This window comes from Bombina bombina, chromosome 5, assembly GCF_027579735.1.
Source record: "Bombina bombina isolate aBomBom1 chromosome 5, aBomBom1.pri, whole genome shotgun sequence".
Classification (NCBI taxonomy): Eukaryota; Metazoa; Chordata; class Amphibia; order Anura; family Bombinatoridae; genus Bombina; species Bombina bombina.
In genome coordinates, this window is record NC_069503.1 from 9,331,292 (window position 1) to 9,355,029 (window position 23,738).

The window sequence follows — 23,738 nt, forward strand, 5'->3', positions numbered from 1 at the left end:
GTTAATAAGTTTATTTAGTTGCGGCGGTGTAGGGGGAGCAGATTAGGGGTGTTTAGACTCGGGGTACATGTTAGGGTGTTAGGTGCAGACATCTCCCATAGGAATCAATGGGATATCGGGCAACAGCGAACATGAGCTTTCGCTATGGTCAGACTCCCATTCCTATGGGATCCGCCGCTTCCAGGGCGGCGGATTGAAATCCAGGTACGCTGTCCCGAAATAGTGGCGAGCGTACCTGGTAGTAGTTTGATAACTACCAAAAGTACTCGGATTGTGCCGAACTTGCATTCAGAACATCTGTAGTGACGTAACCATCAATCTGTGTCGGACTGAGTCCGGCGGATCGTAGGTTATGTCACTATATTCTACTTTTGCCGGGCAGTAGGGCTTGATAACTAAGGCGAGTCAGCCTCGCCACAAATACGCTGCGGAATTCCAGTGTATTTGCAGTTGACGGCTTGATAACTAGAGGCCTCTGTCTTAAAGGGACAGTATACTGTAAAATAGTTTTTCCCTTAATGTGTTTACAATTGCTTTTTTACCAACTGCAGAGTAAAAAATGTATGAAAATTAGCTCATTACTGTATCACATTGTGCACATATACCTGCTTCTTTATCTTATAGCTGTCCTTAAAACAATTACCAGTACTTTGAGAGAACAATGGAAAATCAACATTTTACTACCTTATCTCTGCTTTATCACACTGGGAGTGTAATTTCTTCTGCTGGCTGTGTTTACAAAGCTTATCTATATCTGGTACGCGCGGCCACAAACTTTCAGAATGGGTGGGGATACCACATGCTAAATTAACAATTTCAAATGCCAATATAAGGGTAAAGGAGCTACTTGTAAACAATTTAATACACTCCAGCAGGTAAAGTGGATCATTGGGAACAAATTAAAGGGGAGAAAAGTTTTGAGTAAACTGTCCCTTTAACGATAACTAAAAGCCCCACAATTAATAATGGAAATATTGCTGAACCAGCTGTGAGATCATGTGAGCTAGACAAGTGGAGGGGAGATTGGGCCTAGCTCACGCAAGGAAAGAGAGAGCCTGTTGAGAGAAAGAAGGGATACGTAAAAGAATCAGGGATATATAGCTGGGTTGCATGATCAAACCCAGTCTTTTTCTACGCTAAAAGAAAGTTGGCAATGTGTAGACATGATGATGTGAGATAAAGATAGTATTGTGTAGACATGATGATGTAAGATAAAGATAGTGTTGTGTAGACCAGATGATGTGAGATAAAGATAGTATTGTGTAGACCAGATGATGTGAGATAAAGATAGTATTGTGTAGACAGGATGATGTAAGATAAAAATAGTGTTATGCAGTCATGCTGGTGTGAGATAAAGATATTGTTGTGTAGACATGCTGATGTGAGATAAAGATAGCATTGTGTAGTCATGCTGATGTGAGATAAAGATAGTGTTGTGTAGTGATGCTGATGTGAGATAAAGATAGTGTTGTGTAGTGATGCTGATGTGAGATAAAGATAGTGTTGTGTAGTGATGCTGATGTGAGATAAATATAGCATTGTTTAGTCATGCTGATGTGAGATAAAGATAGTGTTGTGTAGTCATGCTGATGTGAGATAAAGGTAGTGTTGTGTAGTCATGCTGATGTGAGATAAAGATAGTATTGTGTAGTCATGATGATGTGAGATAAAGATAGTATTGTGTAGTCATGCTGATGTGAGATAAAGATAGTAATGTGTAGTCATGCTGATGTGAGATAAAGGTAGTGTTGTGTAGTCATGCTGATGTGAGATAAAGATAGTAATGTGTAGTCATGCTGATGTGAGATAAAGATAGTATTGTGTAGTCATGCTGATGTGAGATAAAGATAGTGTTGTGTAGTCATGCTGATGTGAGATAAAGGTAGTGTTGTGTAGTCATGCTGATGTGAGATAAAGATAGTAATGTGTAGTCATGCTGATGTGAGATAAAGGTAGTGTTGTGTAGTCATGCTGATGTGAGATAAAGGTAGTGTTGTGTAGTCATGCTGATGTGAGATAAAGATAGTATTGTGTAGACAAGCTGATGTGAGATAAAGGTAGTGTTGTGTAGTCATGCTGATGTGAGATAAAGGTAGTGTTGTGTAGTCATGCTGATGTGAGATAAAGATAGTATTGTGTAGTCATGCTGATGTGAGATAAAGATAGTAATGTGTAGTTATGCTGATGTGAGATAAAGATAGTGTTGTGTAGTCATGCTGATGTGAGATAAAGATAGTAATGTGTAGTTATGCTGATGTGAGATAAAGATAGTGTTGTGTAGTCATGCTGATGTGAGATAAAGGTAGTGTTGTGTAGTCATGCTGATGTGAGATAAAGATAGTAATGTGTAGTCATGCTGATGTAAGATAAAGATAGTGTTGTGTAGTCATGATGATGTGAGATGAAGATAGTAATGTGTAGTCATGCTGAAGTGAGATAAAGATAGTGTTGTGTAGTCATGCTGATGTGAGATGAAGATAGTGTTGTGTAGTCATGCTGATGTGAGATAAAGATAGTAATGTGTAGTCATGCTGATGTGAGATAAAGGTAGTGTTGTGTAGTCATGCTGATGTGAGATAAAGATAGTATTGTGTAGTCATGCTGATGTGAGATAAAGATAGTGTTGTGTAGTCATGCTGATGTGAGATAAAGATAGTATTGTGTAGTCATGCTGATGTGAGATAAAGGTAGTGTTGTGTAGTCATGCTGATGTGAGATAAAGATAGTATTGTGTAGTCATGCTGATGTGAGATAAAGATAGTGTTGTGTAGTCATGCTGATGTAAGATAAAGATAGTGTTGTGTAGTCATGCTGATGTGAGATAAACGTAGTGTTGTGTAGTCATGATGATGTGAGATAAAGATAGAAATGTGTAGACATGATGATGTGAGATAAAGGTAGTGTTGTGTAGTCATGCTGATGTGAGATAAAGATAGTATTGTGTAGACAAGCTGATGTGAGATAAAGATAGTATTGTGTAGTCATGCTGATGTGAGATAAAGGTAGTGTTGTGTAGTCATGCTGATGTGAGATAAAGATAGTATTGTGTAGTCATGATGATGTGAGATAAAGATAGTGTTGTGTAGTCATGCTGATGTGAGATAAAGATAGTAATGTGTAGTCATGCTGATGTGAGATAAAGATAGTAATGTGTAGTCATGCTGATGTGAGATAAAGATAGTATTGTGTAGACAAGCTGATGTGAGATAAAGGTAGTGTTGTGTAGTCATGCTGATGTGAGATAAACATAGTATTGTGTAGTCATGCTGATGTGAGATAAAGATAGTGTTGTGTAGACATGCTGATGTGAGATAAAGATAGTAATGTGTAGACATGATGATGTGAGATAAAGATAGTGTTGTGTGGACTAATGATGTGAGATGAAGATAGTAATGTGTAGACTAATGATGTGAGATGAAGATAGTAATGTGTAGACTAATGATGTGAGATGAAGATAGTATTCTGTAGACCAGCTGATGTGAGATAAAGATAGTGTTGTGTAGTCATGCTGATGTGAGATAAAGGTAGTGTTGTGTAGTCATGCTGATGTGAGATAAAGATAGTAATGTGTAGTCATGCTGATGTGAGATAAAGGTAGTGTTGTGTAGTCATGCTGATGTGACATAAAGATAGTGTTGTGTAGTCATGCTGATGTGAGATAAAGATAGTATTGTGTAGACAAGCTGATGTAAGATAAAGATAGTGTTGTGTAGTCATGCTGATGTGAGATAAAGGTAGTGTTGTGTAGTCATGCTGATGTGAGATAAAGATAGTGTTGTGTAGTCATGCTGATGTGAGATAAAGATAGTGTTGTGTAGTCATGCTGATGTGAGATAAAGATAGTATTGTGTAGACAAGCTGATGTAAGATAAAGTTAGTGTTGTGTAGTCATGCTGATGTGAGATAAAGATAGTATCGTGTAGACATGATGATGTGAGATAAAGATAGTATCGTGTAGACATGATGATGTGAGATAAAGATAGTATTGTGTAGATATGATGATGTGAGATAAAGGTAGTGTTGTGTAGTCATGCTGATGTGAGATAAAGATAGTGTTGTGTAGACCAGCTGATGTGAGATAAAGATAGTGTTGTGTAGTCATGCTGATGTGAGATAAAGATAGTATTGTGTAGTCATGCTGATGTGAGATAAAGATAGTATTGTGTAGTCATGCTGATGTGAGATAAAGATAGTGTTGTGTAGTCATGCTGATGTGAGATAAAGATAGTAATGTGTAGTTATGCTGATGTGAGATAAAGATAGTGTTGTGTGGACTAATGATGTGAGATGAAGATAGTAATGTGTAGACTAATGATGTGAGATGAAGATAGTAATGTGTAGACTAATGATGTGAGATGAAGATAGTAATGTGTAGACTAATGATGTGAGATAAAGATAGTTTTGTGTAGACTAATGATGTGAGATGAAAATAGTATTCTGTAGACATGCTGATGTGAGATAAAGATAGTTTTGTGTAGACATGATGATATGAGATAAAGATAGCATTGTGTAGACTAATGATGTGAGATAAAGATAGTATTGTGTAGTCATGCTGATGTGAGATAAAGATAGTAATGTGTAGTTATGCTGATGTGAGATAAAGATAGTGTTGTGTGGACTAATAATGTGAGATGAAGATAGTAATGTGTAGACTAATGATGTGAGATGAAGATAGTAATGTGTAGACTAATGATGTGAGATGAAGATAGTAATGTGTAGACTAATGATGTGAGATAAAGATAGTTATGTGTAGACTAATGATGTGAGATGAAGATAGTATTCTGTAGACATGCTGATGTGAGATAAAGATAGTTTTGTGTAGACCAGCTGATGTGAAATAAAGATAGTATTGTGTAGACTAATGATGTGAGATAAAGATAGTAATGTGTAGTTATGCTGATGTGAGATAAAGATATTATTGTGTAGACATGCTGATGTGAGATAAAGATAGTGTTGTGCAGACCAGCTCATGTCAGATAATGATAGTATTGTGTAGACATGATGATGTGAGATAAAGATAGAAATGTGTAGACATGATGATGTGAGATAAAGATAGTATTGTGTAGTCATGCTGATGTGAGATAAAGATAGTAATGTGTAGACATGATGATATGAGATAAAGATAGTATTGTGTAGTCATGCTGATGTGAGATAAAGATAGTAATGTGTAGACAAGCTGATGTGAGATGAAGATAGTAATGTGTAGAAATGATGATGTGAGATAAAGATAGTGTTGTGTAGTCATGCTGATGTGAGATAAAGGTAGTATTGTGTAGTCATGCTGATGTGAGATAAAGATAGTATTGTGTAGTCATGCTGATGTGAGATAAAGATAGCATTGTGTAGACATGATGATGTGAGATAAAGATAGCATTGTGTAGACATGATGATGTGAGATAAAGATAGCATTGTGCAGACATGATGATGTGAGATAAAGATAGCCTTGTGTAGACATGCTGATGTGAGATAAAGATAGTGTTGTGTAGTCATGATGATATGAGATAAAGATAGTAATGTGTAGTCATGCTGATGTGAGATAAAGATAGTAATGTGTAGTCATGCTGATGTGAGATAAAGATAGCATTGTGTAGACATGATGATGTGAGATAAAGATAGCATTGTGTAGACATGCTGATGTGAGATAAAGATAGTGTTGTGTAGTCATGATGATATGAGATAAAGATAGTAATGTGTAGTCATGCTGATGTGAGATAAAGATAGTAATGTGTAGTCATGCTGATGTGAGATAAAGATAGCATTGTGTAGACATGATGATGTGAGATAAAGATAGCATTGTGTAGACATGCTGATGTGAGATAAAGATAGTGTTGTGTAGTCATGATGATATGAGATAAAGATAGTAATGTGTAGTCATGCTGATGTGAGATAAAGATAGTGTTGTGTAGTCATGATGATATGAGATAAAGATAGTAATGTGTAGTCATGCTGATGTGAGATAAAGATAGTAATGTGTAGTCATGCTGATGTGAGATAAAGATAGTGTTGTGTAGTCATGATGATGTGAGATAAAGATAGTATTGTGTAGACATGATGATATGAGATAAAGATAGTATTGTGTAGTCATGCTGATGTGAGATAAAGATAGTAATGTGTAGTTATGCTGATGTGAGATAAAGATAGTGTTGTGTGGACTAATAATGTGAGATGAAGATAGTAATGTGTAGACTAATGATGTGAGATGAAGATAGTAATGTGTAGACTAATGATGTGAGATGAAGATAGTAATGTGTAGACTAATGATGTGAGATAAAGATAGTTATGTGTAGACTAATGATGTGAGATGAAGATAGTATTCTGTAGACATGCTGATGTGAGATAAAGATAGTTTTGTGTAGACCAGCTGATGTGAAATAAAGATAGTATTGTGTAGACTAATGATGTGAGATAAAGATAGTAATGTGTAGTTATGCTGATGTGAGATAAAGATATTATTGTGTAGACATGCTGATGTGAGATAAAGATAGTGTTGTGCAGACCAGCTCATGTCAGATAATGATAGTATTGTGTAGACATGATGATGTGAGATAAAGATAGAAATGTGTAGACATGATGATGTGAGATAAAGATAGTATTGTGTAGTCATGCTGATGTGAGATAAAGATAGTAATGTGTAGACATGATGATATGAGATAAAGATAGTATTGTGTAGTCATGCTGATGTGAGATAAAGATAGTAATGTATAGACAAGCTGATGTGAGATGAAGATAGTAATGTGTAGAAATGATGATGTGAGATAAAGATAGTGTTGTGTAGTCATGCTGATGTGAGATAAAGGTAGTATTGTGTAGTCATGCTGATGTGAGATAAAGATAGTATTGTGTAGTCATGCTGATGTGAGATAAAGATAGCATTGTGTAGACATGATGATGTGAGATAAAGATAGCATTGTGTAGACATGATGATGTGAGATAAAGATAGCATTGTGTAGACATGATGATGTGAGATAAAGATAGCCTTGTGTAGACATGCTGATGTGAGATAAAGATAGTGTTGTGTAGTCATGATGATATGAGATAAAGATAGTAATGTGTAGTCATGCTGATGTGAGATAAAGATAGTAATGTGTAGTCATGCTGATGTGAGATAAAGATAGTAATGTGTAGTCATGCTGATGTGAGATAAAGATAGCATTGTGTAGACATGATGATGTGAGATAAAGATAGCATTGTGTAGACATGCTGATGTGAGATAAAGATAGTGTTGTGTAGTCATGATGATATGAGATAAAGATAGTAATGTGTAGTCATGCTGATGTGAGATAAAGATAGTAATGTGTAGTCATGCTGATGTGAGATAAAGATAGCATTGTGTAGACATGATGATGTGAGATAAAGATAGCATTGTGTAGACATGCTGATGTGAGATAAAGATAGTGTTGTGTAGTCATGATGATATGAGATAAAGATAGTAATGTGTAGTCATGCTGATGTGAGATAAAGATAGTGTTGTGTAGTCATGATGATATGAGATAAAGATAGTAATGTGTAGTCATGCTGATGTGAGATAAAGATAGTAATGTGTAGTCATGCTGATGTGAGATAAAGATAGTGTTGTGTAGTCATGATGATGTGAGATAAAGATAGTATTGTGTAGACATGATGATATGAGATAAAGATAGTATTGTGTAGTCATGCTGATGTGAGATAAAGATAGTAATGTGTAGACATGCTGATGTGAGATAAAGATAGTGTTGTGTAGTCATGCTGATGTGAGATAAAGATAGTGTTGTGTAGTCATGCTGATGTGAGATAAAGATAGAAATATGTAGACATGCTGATGTGATATAAAGATAGTATTGTGTAGACAAGCTAATGTAAGATAAAGATAGTGTTGTGTAGTCATGCTGATGTGAGATAAAGATAGCATTGTGTAATCATGCTGATGTGAGATAAAGATAGTGTTGTGTAGTCATGCTGATGTGAGATAAAGATAGTGTTGTGTAGTCATGCTGATGTGAGATAAAGATAGCATTGTGTAATCATGCTGATGTGAGATAAAGATAGTATTGTGTAGTCATGCTGATGTGAGATAAAGATAGTAATGTGTAGTTATGCTGATGTGAGATAAAGATAGCATTGTGTAATCATGCTGATGTGAGATAAAGATAGTATTGTGTAGTCATGCTGATGTGAGATAAAGATAGTATTGTGTAGTTATGCTGATGTGAGATAAATATAGCATTGTGTAGTCATGCTGATGTGAGATAAAGATAGTAATGTGTAGTTATGCTGATGTGAGATAAACAAAGTGTTGTGTAGTCATGCTGATGTGAGATAAAGATAGTCTTGTGTAGACAAGCTGATGTGAGATAAAGATAGTGTTGTGTAGTCATGCTGGTGTGAGATAAAGATAGCATTGTGTAGACAAGCTGATGTGAGATAAAGATAGTGTTGTGTAGTCATGCTGATGTGAGATAAAGATAGTATTGTGTAGACAAGTTGATGTGAGATAAAGATAGTGTTGTGTAGTCATGCTGATGTGAGATAAAGATAGTATTGTGTAGACAAGCTGATGTGAGATAAAGATAGTGTTGTGTAGTCATGCTGATGTGAGATAAAGATAGCATTGTGTAATCATGCTGATGTGAGATAAAGATAGTGTTGTGTAGTCATGCTTATGTGAGATAAAGATAGCATTGTGTAATCATGCTGATGTGAGATAAAGATAGTGTTGTGTAGTCATGCTGATGTAAGATAAATATAGCATTGTGTAATCATGCTGATGTGAGATAAAGATAGTATCGTGTAGACATGCTGATGTGAGATAAAGATAGCATTGTGTAGTCATGATGATGTGAGATAAAGATAGCATTGTGTAGTCATGCTGATGTGAGATAAAGATAGTGTTGTGTAGTCATGCTGATGTGAGATAAAGATAGTGTTGTGTAGTCATGCTGATGTGAGATAAAGATAGTGTTGTGTAGTCATGCTGATGTGAGATAAAGATAGCATTGTGTAGACAAGCTGATGTGAGATAAAGATAGTGTTGTGTAGTCATGCTGATGTGAGATAAAGATAGCATTGAGTAATCATGCTGATGTGAGATCAAGATAGTGTTGTGTAGTCATGCTGATGTGAGATAAAGATAGTGTTGTGTAGTCATGCTGGTGTGAGATAAAGATAGTATTGTGTAGACAAGCTGATGTGAGATAAAGATAGTGTTGTGTAGTCATGATGATGTGAGATAAAGATAGCATTGTTTAGTCATGATGATGTGAGATAAAGATAGCATTGTGTAATCATGCTGATGTGAGATAAAGATAGTATTGTGTAGTCATGCTGATGTGAGATAAAGATAGTGTTGTGTAGTCATGCTGATGTGAGATAAAGATAGCATTGTGTAGTCATGCTGATGTGAGATAAAGATAGCATTGTGTAGTCATGCTGATGTGAGATAAAGGTAGTGTTGTGTAGTCATGCTGATGTGAGATAAAGATAGCATTGTGTAGTCATGCTGATGTGAGATAAAGATAGCATTGTGTAGTCATGCTGATGGGAGATAAAGATAGTGCTGTGTAGTCATGCTGATGTGAGATAAAGATAGTATTGTGTAGACAAGCTGATGTGAGATAAAGATAGTAATGTGTAGACATGATGATGTGAGATAAAGATAGCATTGTGTAGTCATGCTGATGTGAGATAAAGATAGTATTGTGTAGTCATGCTGATGTGAGATAAAGATAGTATTGTGTAGTCATGCTGATGTGAGATAATGATAGTGTTGTGTAGTCATGCTGATGTGAGATAAAGTTAGTAATGTGTAGGCATGATGATGTGAGATAAATATAGCATTGTGTAGTCATGCTGATGTGAGATAAAGATAGCATTGTGTAGTCATGCTGATGTGAGATAAAGATAGCATTGTGTAGTCATGCTGATGTGAGATAAAGATAGCATTGTGTAGTCATGCTGATGGGAGATAAAGATAGTGCTGTGTAGTCATGCTGATGTGATATAAAGATAGTATTGTGTAGACAAGCTGATGTGAGATAAAGATAGTAATGTGTAGTCATGCTGATGTGAGATAAAGATAGTAATGTGTAATCATGCTGATGTGAGATAAAGATAGTATTGTGTAGTCATGCTGATGTGAGATAAAGATAGTGTTGTGTAGTCATGCTGATGTGAGATAAAGATAGCATTGTGTAGTCATGCTGATGTGAGATAAAGATAGCATTGTGTAATCATGCTGATGTGAGATAAAGATAGTGTTGTGTAGTCATGCTGATGTGAGATAAAGATAGAAATATGTAGACATGCTGATGTGATATAAAGATAGTATTGTGTGACTCCTTGTTCTGTGGTTTTAGTACAAATGTTAAGAGTATGTTTCTGTTTTCAGGTTTAACAACAGTCTTCATTGAACATTATGTTTACAAGACTTCTTCCTTTTTTAGGTTCAGAAAACAGTTTTGAAACTGTGAACTTAAAATTTGAAAACATCTCCAATCCATGGAGTCCAGGGCACTCGATCATCCAGTCAAGGATGGATACCAAAAGGATAGACAGTGAGAAGCAAGCAGCCTTCAAGTTTGGGACTCCTCTTCCTAAGTATCTAATGTTCAACAATCCCAATAAGAAAAACAAGTGGGGGCATAATAAAAGCTACCGTATCCAGTACAACTCTCACGGTGACCGTGTACTGCCCAGGCACTGGAAGGAAGAGAAGGGTATTTCCTGGTCCAGGTAATCACTGAAGGATGGCTGTGTGGGGAGGGAGCATCTATGGATGTTAAAGGGACAGTCTACACTAGAATTGTTATTGTTTAAAAAGATAGATAATCACTTTATTACCCATTGCCCAGTTTTGCATAACCAACACAGTTATATTAATACACTTTATTCCTCTGTGATTACCTTGAAGCTAAGTCTCTGCAGACTGCCCCCTTATCTCAAGGCTTTTGACAGACATGCAGTTTAGCCAATCAGTGCAGACTCCTAAATAACTCCATGAGAGTGAGCACAATGGTATCTATATGACACACATGAACTAGTACTGTCTAACTGTGAAAAACTTTCAAAATGATCTGAGCTAAGTGGCAGTTTTTAACATTTTTGAAATAAGTTTGAGTTTAGCTAGGTTTAGCCACCAAGGGAAAAAAACTAATTTAATGATAAAAGTCAGTTGGAAAGTTGTTTAAAATTGCATGCCCAATCCGAATCATGAAAGTTTAATTCTGACTATACTGTCCCTTAATGCATATCCTTATTTAGAGGGTTTATGTACAACATTAGGTCTAAAAAGAGACTAAGCAGATATGAGAAAATAGTGACACTGGAAATATAAATCTTGTTGGCATCTTGGTCAAAATCACCCAAAACTGTTGATGACACCGAGGGGGCTATAGAATGTAACAAGTGAAATGATAATCAGTATGGGTGGAAAGAAAAAGAAAAGATAAACAGGGGAATTATATAAGTGAGTGAAATATAATGATACTAATAAGGTGGTCAAAATACAACCTTAATTAGATGTAAAATATATACGCACAAGAATATAAATATATAGATAAATGTAAACATAAAATTCTGATCCACAGTCATAAACCACAAATTTGTGGTAACTTAGCTGAGTCCTTGTCCAAGGGTGTAAGACAAAGGCCAATGTTCAAAATGGTCCTAGTTTGTTCATCAGTTGTAGCGACTCATCTGTGTATAGCATCCAGATGTAGCCAGTGATGTACTGACCTGAAGGGCAGCTAGCTCCTCTCATATGATACAATGCAAAGAGACAGATATCTGTGAAGGGAATCACAAAGAGGGCCCCTCCTAGTGCAACATTGCGAGGGTTGTGATAAAGCAAATCATATGATGAAATTATACTCCCAAAAGGAGCAGCACCAGTGGGCTAATTGAGACAAGCTGGGGAATCACAGTGACCCAGCTACACTGATCCTGCAACAGGATGATGGGATCCGATATGTCCAAACGAATAAAGGCTCAGGCTTCCATAAAATGTAACAATTTATTCAAATAATTGTTTGTTAAAATTCAGGGATGTATACAATTTCACCCCAATAGGTTAAAACAAGTATTAAAACAACGCGTTTCTCAGCCAGACTGGCTGTTTCCTCAGGCATCTCTTGTGAGTATAATTTCATCATATGATTTGCTTTATCACAACCCTTGCAATGTTGCACTAGGAGGTGCCCTCTCTCTTTGTGATTCCCTTCACAGATATCTTGGTCAGAATCATATGACAATTTCCTCTCATATGTACTGGTTGCCCTTTCCAAGATATTAGACCCCAGGAAGCCTCATGCCCTCTAATGATACAGACATTCGGCTAGATTACTACACACAGTCAGCTAGATTACGAGTTGTGCGTTAGGGTAAAAAAGCAGTGTTATCAGGTCCTAACGCTGCTTTTTTACGCCCGCTAGTATTACGAGTCTTGCAGGTTTAGGGGCACCGCACACTTTTTTGGCCTTACCGCAAAACGACTTACGTAAACTTCATAAACCCTTTTTTTTATGTGACTTCCATAGCGCCGGTATTACGAGTCTGTCCTGGGAGGCCAAAAAGTGAGCTGTACACCCTACCCCGTCAAGAGTCCAAATGCATTTCAAAGTCAGTAGTTATGAGTATCACACTACAACGCTGTAGTATAAAACTCATAACTAAAGTGCTAAAAAGTACACTAACACCCATAAACTACCTATTAACCCCTAAACCGAGGCTCTCCCACATCGCAAACACTAAAATAAAATTATTAACCCCTAATCTGCCACTCCGGACATCGCCGCAACTATAATAAACATATTAACCCCTAAACCGCCGCACTCCTGCCTCGCAAACACTAGTTAAATATTATTATCCCCTAATCTGCCATCCCTAACATCGCCGCCACCTACCTACATTTATTAACCCCTAATCTGCCACCCCCAACGTTGCCGCCACCATACTAAATGTATTAACCCCTAAACCTAAGTCTAACCCTAACACCCCCTAACTTAAATATAATTACAATAAATCTAAATACAAATTACTATAATTAACTACATTATTCCTATTTAAAACTAAATACTTACCTATAAAATAAACCCTAAGCTAGCTACAATATAACTAATAGTTACATTGTATCTAGCTTAGGATTTATTTTTATTTAACAGACAAGTTGGTATTTATTTTAACTAGGTAGAATAGTTACTAATTAGTTATTAACTATTTAATAACTACCTAGATAAAATAAATACAAAAGTACCTGTAAAATAAAACCTAACCTAAGTTACAATAACACCTAACACTACACTACGTATAATTAAAAAAATTAACTCAATTAAATACAATTAAATACAATTTGGAACAGCCAATAGAATGCGAGCTCAATCCTATTGGCTGATTGGATCAGCCAATAGGATTGAACTTCAATCCTATTGGCTGATTGCATCAGCCAATATGATTTTTTCTACCTTAATTCCAATTGGCTGATAGAATTCTATCAGCCAATCGGAATCTAAGGGATGCCATCTTGGATGACGTCACTTAAAGAAACCGTCATTCAGTAAGAAGCCGTCGTTTGAAGAGGATGCTCCGAGTCGGATGTCTTGAAGATATACTCGCTCCGTGTCGGATGGATGAAGATAGAAGATGCCGTCTGGATGAAGACTTCTGCCCGTCTGGAGGACCACTTCGCCCGGCTTGGATGAAGACTTCTGCTGCTTCCTTGAGGATGGATGTCCGGTCTTCAGAACTGTAAGTCGATCTTCAGGGGATTAGTGTTAGGTTTTTTTAAGGGTGTATTGGGTGGGCTTTATTTTTTAGATTAGGGTTTGGGCCGCAAAAGAGCTAAATGCACTTTTAAGGGCAATGCCCATCCAAATAAAGCATTTTATTTGGGGGGTTTGTTGTGTGGGTGGTGGGTTTTACTGTTGGGGGGGTTGTTTGTATTTTTTTAACAGGTAAAAGAGCTGATTACTTTTGGGCAATGCCCCGCAAAAGGCCCTTTTAAGGGCTATTGGCAGTTTAGTTTAGGCTAGGGTTTTTATTTTTATTTTGGGTTTTTTTTTTTTTTTTTTTGATAGGGCTATTAGATTAGGTGTAATTAGTTTAAATATCTTGTAATTTGTTTTTTATTTTCTGTAATTTAGTGGGGGGGTTTTTGTACTTTAGCTAATTTAATTTAATTTATTTAATTGTTGTTAATTTAGTTAATTTATTTAATTATAGTGTAGTGTTAGGTGTTAGTGTAACTTAGGTTAGGTTTTATTTTACAGGTAAATTTGTCTTTAATTTAACTAGGTAGTTATTAAATAGTTAATAACTATTTAGTAACTATTCTACCTAGCTAAAATAAATACAAAGTTGCCTGTAAAATAAATATAAATCCTAAGCTAGATACAATGTAACTATTAGTTATATTGTAGCTAGCTTAGGGTTTATTTTATAGGTAAGTATTTAGTTTTAAATAGGAATAATTTAGGTAATGATAGTAATTTTTATTTAGATTTATTGTAATTATATTTAAGTTAGGGGGTGTTAGGGTTAGATTTAGGGGTTAATACATTTAGTATAGTGGCGGCGACGTTGAGGGCGGCAGATTAGGGGTTAATAAATGTAGGTAGGTGGCAGCGATGTTAGGGACGGTAGATTAGGGGTTAATAATATTTAACTAATGTTTGCGAGGAGGGAGTGCGGCGGTTTAGGGGTTAATATGTTTATTATAGTGGCGGCGACGTTGAGGGTGGCAGATTAGGGGTTAATAAGTGTAGGTAGGTTGCGGTGACATTGGGGCAGCAGATTAGGGGTTAATAATATTTAACTAATGTTTGAGAGGAGGGAGTGCGGCGGTTTAGGGGTTAATATGTTTATTATAGTGGCGGCGACGTTGGGGGTGGCAGATTAGGGGTCAATAAGTGTAGGTAGGTTGCGGCGACATTGGAGCGGCAGATTAGGGGTTAATAAATATAATGTAGGTGGCAACGATGTTGGGGGCAGCAGATTAGGGGTTCATAAGTATAATGTAGGTGGCGGCGGTGTCCGGAGCGGCAGATTAGGGGTTATTAAATATAATGCAGGTGTTGGCGATGTCAGGGGCAGCAGATTATTGGTTAATAAGTGTAAGATTAGGGGTGTTTAGACTCGGGGTTCATGTTAGGGTGTTAGGTGTAAACATAACTTTTATTTCCCCATAGGAATGAATGGGGCTGCGTTACTGAGTTTTACGCTGCTTTTTTGCAGGTGTTAGACTTTTTCTCAGCCGGCTCTCCCCACTGATTCCTATGGGGAAATCGTGCACAAGCACGTATGACCAGCTCACCCCTGACTTAAGCAGCGCTGGTATTGGAGTGCGGTAAGGAGCACAATTTTGCTCTATGCTCACTTCTTACCTTTTAACGCCGGGTTTGTAAAAACCTGTAATACCAGCGCTGTAGGAAAGTGAGCGGTGAGAAAATACTGCTCGTTAGTACTGCATAGCTCATAACGCAAAACTCATAATCTAGGTGAGTGTTTGTTCGATCCAGTTGTGTAGCCCCAATCTCACCGGCTCTATCTCACCATCCTACTCCAGCTCTAATAAAAGCTCCATTAAACCCACTGACAACCCCCAGCGCACCACCCAAAACCTTATGGGAATGGAAAATATATGTAACGTGATTCCTGTTTTGCAATTTAGGTCTAATTTTTTGTCGGGTTAGTGCACTTGGAGAATTAATCATCTTACATTGCGGTATTGAAATATTACATATAATTATTATAAATACTTTCTATATATATATTTTATATGTAATATTTCAATATCCTGAAGTAAGATTCTTCATGTGTGCTTACCCAACACCACATTTGACCTTAGTGGTCCGGGAGCGGCAGGATAGGGGATAAACATTTTAGTATAGTGGCAGCGTTTAGTGACAGGGTATAAATAAAGTTGGTAAAAAGCAGAATAGACGCGAGATCGATGACTGCTAGTTAACAACAGTCCGATGCTCATCGCCCCGTACTTGGTGCGCGTAATTTTTCTGGCTTTTTTTTATAAATATGGAGATTGTATTTAGGTCCGCGGCCGCAATGTTAGGCGAGCGTATTGATGCCGGCGAATGCAGCATAGTTGAGGCTTTGATTAATATCCCCCCATGAGTTTTATAGCCCGATCGGGCCGGCTGTGAGTAGACAGCTGCCCAGATGCGCTTAGAAAAAAAACAGACCAGCTCAGTAGAGCAAGGAGCAGCGGTCTGAAAACTGTAGTTTATAATAAATTATGGCTGCAATATTATGTTGTATAATACTAGCGCTAAGATAATGTTATATAATTATAGTGCAGAATTCTATAACATTATTTTTTAGGTTTACTACCCCTTTAATGTTGTGTTTGGTGTAACTTTGTTTTAATGCACTACCCTTTACAAGAGGGTCTCAGTCGCCCTAACCCAATGAGCGTAAAATGCAATTGCGCTCTTGCAACCACCTTTACCTTAAACCTTTAATATGCATCCTATTTCCGACGTAGGCAAAAAGCAGATATTGCTTGTGTGCAAGAGTAAGCGCAGCACTTGTAATCTAGCCGTAAAGTATAACGCCTAGATTTAGAGTTTTGCTGTAGCCGTCAAAAGCAGCGTTAAAGGACCAGTCAACACAGTAGACTTGCATAATCAACAAATGCAAGATAACAAGACAATGCAATAGCATTTAGTCTGAACTTCAAATGAGTAGTAGATTTTTTTTCTGACAATTTTAAAAGTTATGTCTTTTTCCACTCCCCCTGTACCATGTGACAGCCATCAGCCAATCCCAAATGCATACACGTACCATGTGACAGCCATCAGCCATTCACAAATGCATACACACTTATTCTTGCACATGCTCAGTAGGATCTGGTGACTCAAAAAGTTTAAATATAAAAAGACTGTGCTCATTTTGTTAATGGAAGTAAATTGGAAAGTTATTTAAAACAGCATGCTCTATCTGAATAATGAAAGTTTAATTTTGATTGAGTTTCCCTTTAAGGGCTCCTAACGCTGCTTTTGGCCGCCCGCTGGTACTTAGAGTCGTGTAAGTAAAGGTCTAACGCTCACTTTCAAGCCGCGACTTTTCCATACCGCAGATCCCCTTACGCCAATTGCGCATCCTATCTTTTCAATGGGATCTTCCTAACGCCGGTATTTAGCTGAAGTGAGCAAGACTCCAGCTGCAAAAAAAAGTCAGCAGTTAAGAGCTTTATGGGCTAACGCCGGTTTATAAAGCTCTTAACTACTGTGCTCTAAAGTACACTAACACCCATAAACTACCTATGTACCCCTAAATTGAGGTCCCCCCACATCGCCGCCACTATAAGAAATATTTTTACCCCTAATCTGCCGACCGCACACCGCCACCACCTATACTATCCCTATGAACCCCTAATCTGCTGCCCCTAACATTGCCGACACCTACATAATATTTATTTACCCCTAATCTGCCCCCCCAATGTCTCCGCTACCTAACTACACTTATTAACCCCTAATCTGCCGACCGGATCTCGCCGCTACTCTAATAAATGTATTAACCCCTAAACCGCCGCACTCCCGCCTCACAAACACTATAATTAATTGTATTAACCCCTAATCTGCCCTCCCTAACATCGCCGCCACCTAACTTCAAGTATTAACCCCTAATCTGCCGACCGGACCTCGCCACTACTCTAATAAATGTATTAACCCCTAAAGCTAAGTCTAACCCTAACACCCCCCTAAATTAAATATAATTTTAATCTAACGAAATAAATTAAATCTTATTAACTAAAGTATTCCTATTTAAAACTAAATACTTACCTGTAGAATAAACCCTAATATAGCTACAATATAACAAATAATCATATTGTAGCTATTTTAGGATTTATATTTATTTTACAGGCAACGTTGTATTTATTTTAACCAGGTACAATAGCTATTAAATAGTTATTTACTATTTAATAGCTACCTAGTTAAAATAATTACAAAATTACCTGTAAAATAAATCCTAACCTAAGTTACAATTAAACCTAACACTGCACTATCAATAAATTAATTAAATAAAATACCTACAATTATCTACAATTAAACCTAACACTACACTATCAATAAATTAATTAAATAAATTACCTACAATTACATACAATTAAATAAACTAAACTAAAAAAACAAACAAACACTAAATTACAAAAAATAAAAAAAGATTACAAGAATATTAGGCTAATTACACCTACTCTAAGCCCCCTAATAAAATATAAAAGCCCCCCAAAATAATAAAGGTCCCTACCTTATTCTAAATTAAAAAGTAACCAGCTCTTTTACCAGCCTTTAAAAGGGCTTTTTGCGGGGCATGCCCCAAAGTAATCAGCTCTTTTGCCTTTAAAAAAAATACAACCCCCCCCAACATTAAAACCCACCACCCACATACCCCTACTCTAACCCAAACCCCCCTTAAATAAACCTAACACTACCCCCCTGAAGATCACCCTACCTTGAGCCATGTTCACCCAGCCAGGCACAGATGGACCAGGAGAGGACATCCGGAGCGGCAGAAGTCTTCATCCTATCCGGGCAGAAGAGGACATCCGGACCGGCAGACATCTTCATCCAAGCTGCATCTTCTATCTTCATCCATCCGACGAGGAGCGGCTCCATCTTCAAGACCTCCGACGCGGAACAACATAATTTATGTAAGAACTTACCTGATAAATTCATTTCTTTCATATTAGCAAGAGTCCATGAGCTAGTGACGTATGGGATATACATTCCTACCAGGAGGGGCAAAGTTTCCCAAACCTTAAAATGCCTATAAATACACCCCTCACCACACCCACAATTCAGTTTAACGAATAGCCAAGAAGTGGGGTGATAAGAAAAGAGCGAAAGCATCAAAAAAATAAGGAATTGGAATAATTGTGCTTTATACAAAAAAATCATAACCACCACAAAAAAGGGTGGGCCTCATGGACTCTTGCTAATATGAAAGAAATGAATTTATCAGGTAAGTTCTTACATAAATTATGTTTTCTTTCATGTAATTAGCAAGAGTCCATGAGCTAGTGACGTATGGGATATAAATACCCAAGATGTGGAACTTCCACGCAAGAGTCACTAGAGAGGGAGGGATAAAATAAAGACAGCCAATTCCGCTGAAAAATTAATCCACTACCCAAATCAAAAGTTTCAATTTTAATAATGAAAAAAAAACTGAAATTATAAGCAGAAGAATCAAACTGAAACAGCTGCCTGAAGTACCATTCTACCAAAAACTGTTTCTAAAGAAGAGAAAACATCAAAATGGTAGAATTTAGTAAAAGTATGCAAAGAAGACCAAGTCATTGCTTTGCAAATTTGATCAACAGAAGCTTTATTCTTAAAAAGCCCAGGAAGTAGAAACTGACCTAGTAGAATGAGCCGTAATCCTCTGAGACGGGGAATAATCCGACTCCAAATAAGCATGATGAATCAAAAGCTTTAACCAAGATGCCAAAGAAATGGCAGAAGCCTTCTGACCTTTCCTAAAACCAGAAAAGATAACAAATAGACTAGAAGTCTTTCTGAAATCTGAGTAGCTTCAACATAATATTTCAAAACTCTTACCACATCCTAAAGAATGTAAGAATCTTACCAAAGAATTCTTAGGATTAGGACACAAGGAAAAGACAATAATTCCTCCACTAATGTTGTTAGAATTCACAACTTAGGTGAAAATTGAAATGAGGACAGCAAAAAAAACACCTTATCCTGATGAAAAATCAGAACAAGGAGATTCACAAGAAAGAACAGATAATTCAAAAACTGTTCTAGCTGAAGAGATGTCCAAAAAGAACAATACTTTCCATGAAAGTAATTAATGTTCAGAGCAAGCATATGCTCAAAATTGAAGAGCCTGAAAAAACTTCAGAACCCAATTAAGACTCCAAGGAGGAGAAGTTGGCTTAATGACAGGTTTGATGCGAATCAAAACCTGAACAAAATGATGAATATCAGGAAGTAACACTGCCTTATCCTGATGAAAAATCAGAAAAAGGATATTCACAAAAAAGAGCAGATAACTCAAAAACTCTTCTAGTAGAAGAAATAACCAAAAGGAACAATACTTTTCCAAGAAAGTAATTGAACGTTCAGAAAATGCATAGTTTCAAACGGAGGAGCCTGTAAAGCCCTCAGCACCAAATTGAGACTCCAAAGAGGAGAGATTGAATTAATGACATGCTTGATATGGACCAAAGCCTGTACAACACATTGAATATCAGGATGATTAGCAATCTTTCTGTGAAATAGTAACAGAAAGAGTAGAGATTTGTCCTAACAAAGAATTGAAGACAAAACCTTATCCAAACCAACCTGAAAAAATAATAAAATTCTATGAATTTTAAAAGAATGCCAAGAAAAGTAGGTCTTCCAGACTCAATATAAATCTTTCTAGAGACAGATTTATGAGCCTGAAACATAGTATTAATCAATGAGTCAGATAAACCTCTATGACTAAAAACCAAGCGTTCAATCTCCATCCATTCAAATGTAATGATTTGAGATCCTGATGGAAAAAATGGCCTTGAGAAAGAAAAAGGTCTGGTTTAAACGTAGGTGTCCAACGTTGGCAACTGGCCATCCGAATGAGATTCGTATACCAAAACCTGAGAGGCCATGCTGGAGCTACCAGCATAACAAACAAATACTCCATAAGAATTTTGGAAGAAGAACTAGAGGCGAAAAGAAATAGGCAAAAAGATAATTCCAAAGAAATGTCAATGCATACACTAATTCCGCCTGAAGATTCCCGGACCTTAATAGGCCCCTGGGAAGTTCTTTATTCAGATGAGATGAAAAACATATCTGGGTAAGAGAGACCATTCTCCCGGAAGAAAAGCTTGATTAACAGAGATAATCCGCTTCCCAAATATCTATACCTGGGAAAAAAAACACGGAGTGTAGATAGGAGCTGGATTTAGCCCAAGCTAATATCCGAGACACTTCTGTCACAGCCTAAGGACTGATAGTCCTACTCTGATGATTGACATACACCATAGTAGTGATATTGTCTGAAAAACATTAAACGTCTCTTCTTCAAAAAGAAACTAACTGAAAAACTCTGAGAAAACACAGAGTTCTAAAATATCAAATGGTAATCTCGCCTCCTGAGATTTCCAAACCCCTTGTGCTGACAGAGATCCTCAGACAGCCTCCCAACCAAAAAGACTCACATCTGTAGAGATCATGGTCCAGGTTGAAAGAAACGAAGAGACCTGTAGAACTAAATGATGGTGATCTTAACCACCAAATCAAGAGAGATAAATATTAGGATTCGAAGATTTAAAATGCGAAATCTTAGAAACCCTGCACCATAATTCGGCATAAAAGACTGGAAAGGTTCTTTCTATTGAAAATGAGCAAAGGGAATTAAATCCAATGCTGTGGCCATAAGACCTAAAACTTCTATGCATATATAGCAACTGAAGGAAATAATAGAGACTAAAGGTACCGACAAACGGAACGCAATAAAATTGTCCCTTGTCTGATAGAGACAAAGACAGTGACACAAACTATCTGGAAACCTAAAAAAGGTGACCCTTGTGTGAGGAATCAAGAGCTTTTGAAAAAAAAAAAGATCCTCTAACTATGTCCTGAAGAGCAAAGTGAATCATATGAGATTCCGCATCCTCAGAAAATAATCTGAATGAAAACAGAAAAATGAAAGTATGCATCTATTGTATCTAATGAAAACAAATAATGCTATCACTGACCAAAAAAAAGGCAGAATAGTTTGAATAAAACTCCAAAACCCAGTTCCTAAAAATGGAACTGGAAGAAATACCCCAGAAGATTCCAGGTCTGAGCAGCGCTTGAACCCCATGGGTGCCCAGCCATGCTTCAACAGTACCCAAAATATATAGGACCGAAACACACTTAAAGAAAGTGTTAGCCTTACTGGAATAAAATCAAAGAAATTTGGACCGAATAGAAATAAATTTCAAAGAAGTCTTAACCTGCCCTTTGCCAGCCAAGCTGGAATACGGCACGTACATCGCAATTTTAGGGAGCTGATTTAGAATTGAAAAATTTCCAATTTAAAAACATGTTACTTGGGAAAGAATTCAAGAATTCGTTCCTTAATAAGAACAACCAAACTAGTATAAGCTTAAAGTTTTAGTCTTAGAACTCAATCTTGAAGCCCAGAGTAACAGTTAAGAATTGAATCCAATTATAAAACAAATAATTGATTATCTTAGAACAAAAGAAATATGGATTTTTTAAAAATCACAAAATTCTTCTAGCTAAAATAGCTAAAGACAAAGATTAACCCTCATTTGCGAAAATATTCAATAAAATGAAGACACAAATGAAATTATTAGCATGATAGTCCAGTTAAAGGACCAGTCAATACAGTGGACTTGCATAATCAAAAAATGCAAAACAACAAGACAAATGCAACAGCACCTAGTCTAGTAAATGTTGTCCCTTAACAATGCTAAAATAAATCATAATCTGATACTTGAACTTAAAGTAAACAGAACGAAATGAAGCAATTGCAACATCCAAATAAATCACAGGACCAAGAAAAGTACCTGAAACTAAATAATTTTCCATAAATAAGATACAACCATCTAAAGGAAAATAAATACTATTTTGCTATAGAAACAATAGCATAATTAGTAGAATTAGAGATAGCCCCAATAAATTGGAGAACCCTCCAAATTGAATTTAACTGCTGGCAAAGAATATAGTTTAAAACCTTTGAAGAAGGAATAAAAGAAAAATCTCAGCCTATTCCATTCCCTAGTATGGGGAATTGGAAAGAAAACCTCTGAAAACACAGAAGAATAAATAAGCAGAAATAGTGTTAGCTAGTCTTAAAGAACTAGTTACCTTAATATCCAAAATAATCAACACCTTTTCAACAAAGAACAAATGTACTTTAATAAAAAAATAATAAAAAAGTAGATTTGTTAGTGTTAATATCTGATGAAGAAAATTCTGAATGAGAAAAAAACATCATCAGAGAAGGATAAATCAGTATGTTGTTGGTCATTTGAAACTTCAATAATTAAAAAAGAAGTGAAAAAGACCTACAAATTTTTATTAGAAGGCACAAAGTCAGACAAAGCCTTTAAAATAGAATCAGAAAAATATTTCTTTTAAATCTTCTAAATATTTCTTGTACATAAGATGTAAGAATGGAAATATATAAAGCATAAATACTAATGGATTCTGCATGTAAAAGTTTATCATAATAACTTATTACAAACCATAGCTAAAGATAAATATTCATAACATTTAAAATAAATGAACTTAGCTTTGGTAGGACTGAACTCAGTCAAGCGTTTTTCCAGAAGTAGCTTTTGATCCAGGGTCAATCTGAGACATCTTGCAATATGTAATAGAAAAAACAACATATAAAGCAAAATCTATCAAAATTCCTTAAATGACAGTTTCAGGAATGGGAAAAAATGCCAATGAACAAGCTTCTAGCAACCAGAAGCAAATAAACAATGAGACTTAAATAATGTGGAGACAATAGTGACGCCCTTATTTTTTAGCGCCAAAAAAGACGCCCACGCTATTTGGCGCCTAAATGCTTTGGCGCCAAAAATGACGCCACATCCGGTAACGCCGACATCTTTGGTGCAAAAAAACGTCAAAAAAATTACGCACATACAAACAACTTCCGGTGACAAGTATGACGCCGGAAATGACTGAGAATTTTTTTGCGCCAAAAAAGTCTGCGCCAAGAATGACGCAATAAAATGAAGCATTTTCAGCCCCCGCGAGCCTAACAGCCCACAGGAA

The 23,738-nt window shown here is 36.5% G+C and overlaps 1 protein-coding gene across 1 annotated transcript in view; it reads left to right on the top strand.

Annotated features, from left to right (window-relative positions):
- The window catches only part of AOC1 (amine oxidase copper containing 1), a 117,550-nt gene that overhangs the window by 12,088 nt on the left and 81,724 nt on the right, over positions 1-23,738 (top strand). The window contains exon 3 of the mRNA XM_053713256.1: positions 10,419-10,707. Within this exon, the coding sequence (XP_053569231.1) occupies positions 10,419-10,707 (289 nt within the window). The remainder of the gene's footprint in view (positions 1-10,418; positions 10,708-23,738) is intronic.